Source organism: Tupaia chinensis, unplaced genomic scaffold, assembly GCF_000334495.1.
Source record: "Tupaia chinensis unplaced genomic scaffold, TupChi_1.0 Scaffold148801_1, whole genome shotgun sequence".
Taxonomy (NCBI): domain Eukaryota; kingdom Metazoa; phylum Chordata; class Mammalia; order Scandentia; family Tupaiidae; genus Tupaia; species Tupaia belangeri.
The window spans coordinates 563281-564897 of record NW_006208648.1 but is presented as its reverse complement, the minus strand read 5'-3'; the positions used below and the strand labels follow the sequence as shown (position 1 = coordinate 564897).

The window sequence follows — 1617 nt, the reverse complement described above, 5'->3', positions numbered from 1 at the left end:
GTGATCCAGGACTGGGGAGACTGGGGGTAGACAGCGGAATGAAGATGCACTCAATGTGTTTCAAGCCACTGGGTCTGGGACTCAACCCAGCTACATTAACCTCCAATCCACCTGCTAGCCCCAGAGTATGAGATTCTTTTTAAAAATTGAGTTATTTAATTTTATTATTTTTTCTTTTTAAAAATGTATTATTACTTTTTATGAATGTTGCCAGAGAAAGAGAGATAGAGATGGAGATAGAGAGAAAGCCGCCAGGTCCAGGACTCGAACTGTGGTTGGCCATTTGGGAATTCCAGCGTCTTAACCACCACACCACCTGCTGGCCCCCATTAATATTAATTTTTTAATTTGCTATAGGGCACGTATGCTCACCAGAGAGAGACAGAGAGAGAGAGAGGGAAAGTGAGAAAGCAAGGCACCAAGTCTGGGACTTGAATTGTGGTTGGTCATGTGGGAGTTCAGTGCCTTAACTACTATGCCACCTGCTGACCACAGTATAAGGCTTTTTAAAGATTTATTTCATTTTACTTATTATTATTTTTAAATTTTGCTATAGGGCACGCACACTCACCAGAGCAAGACAGAGAGAGAGTGAGAGAGAGAAAGTGAGAGAGCAAACCACCAGTTCCGGGACCTGAACCGTGGTCGATCATGTGGGAGTCCAGCACCCCAGGCATCACACCGCCTGTCAGTATTTCTCAAACTGAAATCCTCAGATATAGTCCCAGGAAACAGAAATGCTACTCAAGCTAGGGAAATAATGTTCTTGCCTTTCTTGGCCGCCGCCTCCCCCTCTCCCGCTTCCCCTCACCCCCAACCCACCACAGCCTGAGTCCTTTCCCTCAGCCCACGCAGGGAGGAGCCAGCCTGAGAGAAGGCCCAGCTGGGGAGGCCGGAAGGGATGTCCTTTCTCCACCGATGCTCGGGACCCTCCCTCACTGCCCAAGGAGACCAGGCCTCTGCTGCCCTGAGCTGGTGCACACTTGGGGGTGTGAAGGGACTGGGCTGGAGGTGGGTGGGGCAGCTTTGATGTAAAAGCAGTAGTTCACACAAGGGCCTGCTGCCCCTGCCGCCACCCCGACCCAGGGCCTGCGCCTCTGGCCTTCCAGGTCAGCCCCTGCCCCTACGCAGAGCCCCAGGCGCAGAACTGGAGGGGCTGCCCTCCTCCCAGCAGGGGTCTGGCAGAGAGGGCTGAGTGGGAGGGAGGGGACCAAACAGCTTGGGGCCTCTGTCCTCACCAAAATCCAGGCAGAAACATCAACAGGGCTCTGGGGCCTGGCTTCGCCCACAACCAGGGCTCACTGCGGTTTGCTGTGGCATCCAGCAGGCAAGAGCAGGGCCCGGGGACGTCGCGGGCTCTGGGCCGGCCGTGGAGGGCTGGGAGTGGCCACCATCAGTGAGGACTCCGGTCACATCAGAGTGTGCAGACCCAGGAAAGGCAGCTCCCCTCCTGCCTCCAGGCTGTGGACACCAGGCCCCGGGCTTAGTATGGACAGAGCTGGGGAGGGCAGGAAGGGGCATCCCGATGCCACCCCTGTGGATCCAGCCTTTGGGGAACTCGAGGAAGGGGAACAAGTGAGCTGGCTGGCGCGGTGGGCGGCCAGTGGGAGCCTGGAG

At 55.7% G+C, this 1617-nt stretch overlaps 1 protein-coding gene across 1 annotated transcript in view; it reads left to right on the top strand.

The window, feature by feature from the left end:
• Positions 1-1525: 1525 nt before the first annotated feature.
• Positions 1526-1617, top strand: part of ADGRA2 (adhesion G protein-coupled receptor A2) — a 26306-nt gene continuing 26214 nt past the window's right edge. Inside the window, exon 1 of the mRNA XM_027769148.1 lies at positions 1526-1575. Within this exon, the coding sequence (XP_027624949.1) occupies positions 1526-1575 (50 nt within the window). The remainder of the gene's footprint in view (positions 1576-1617) is intronic.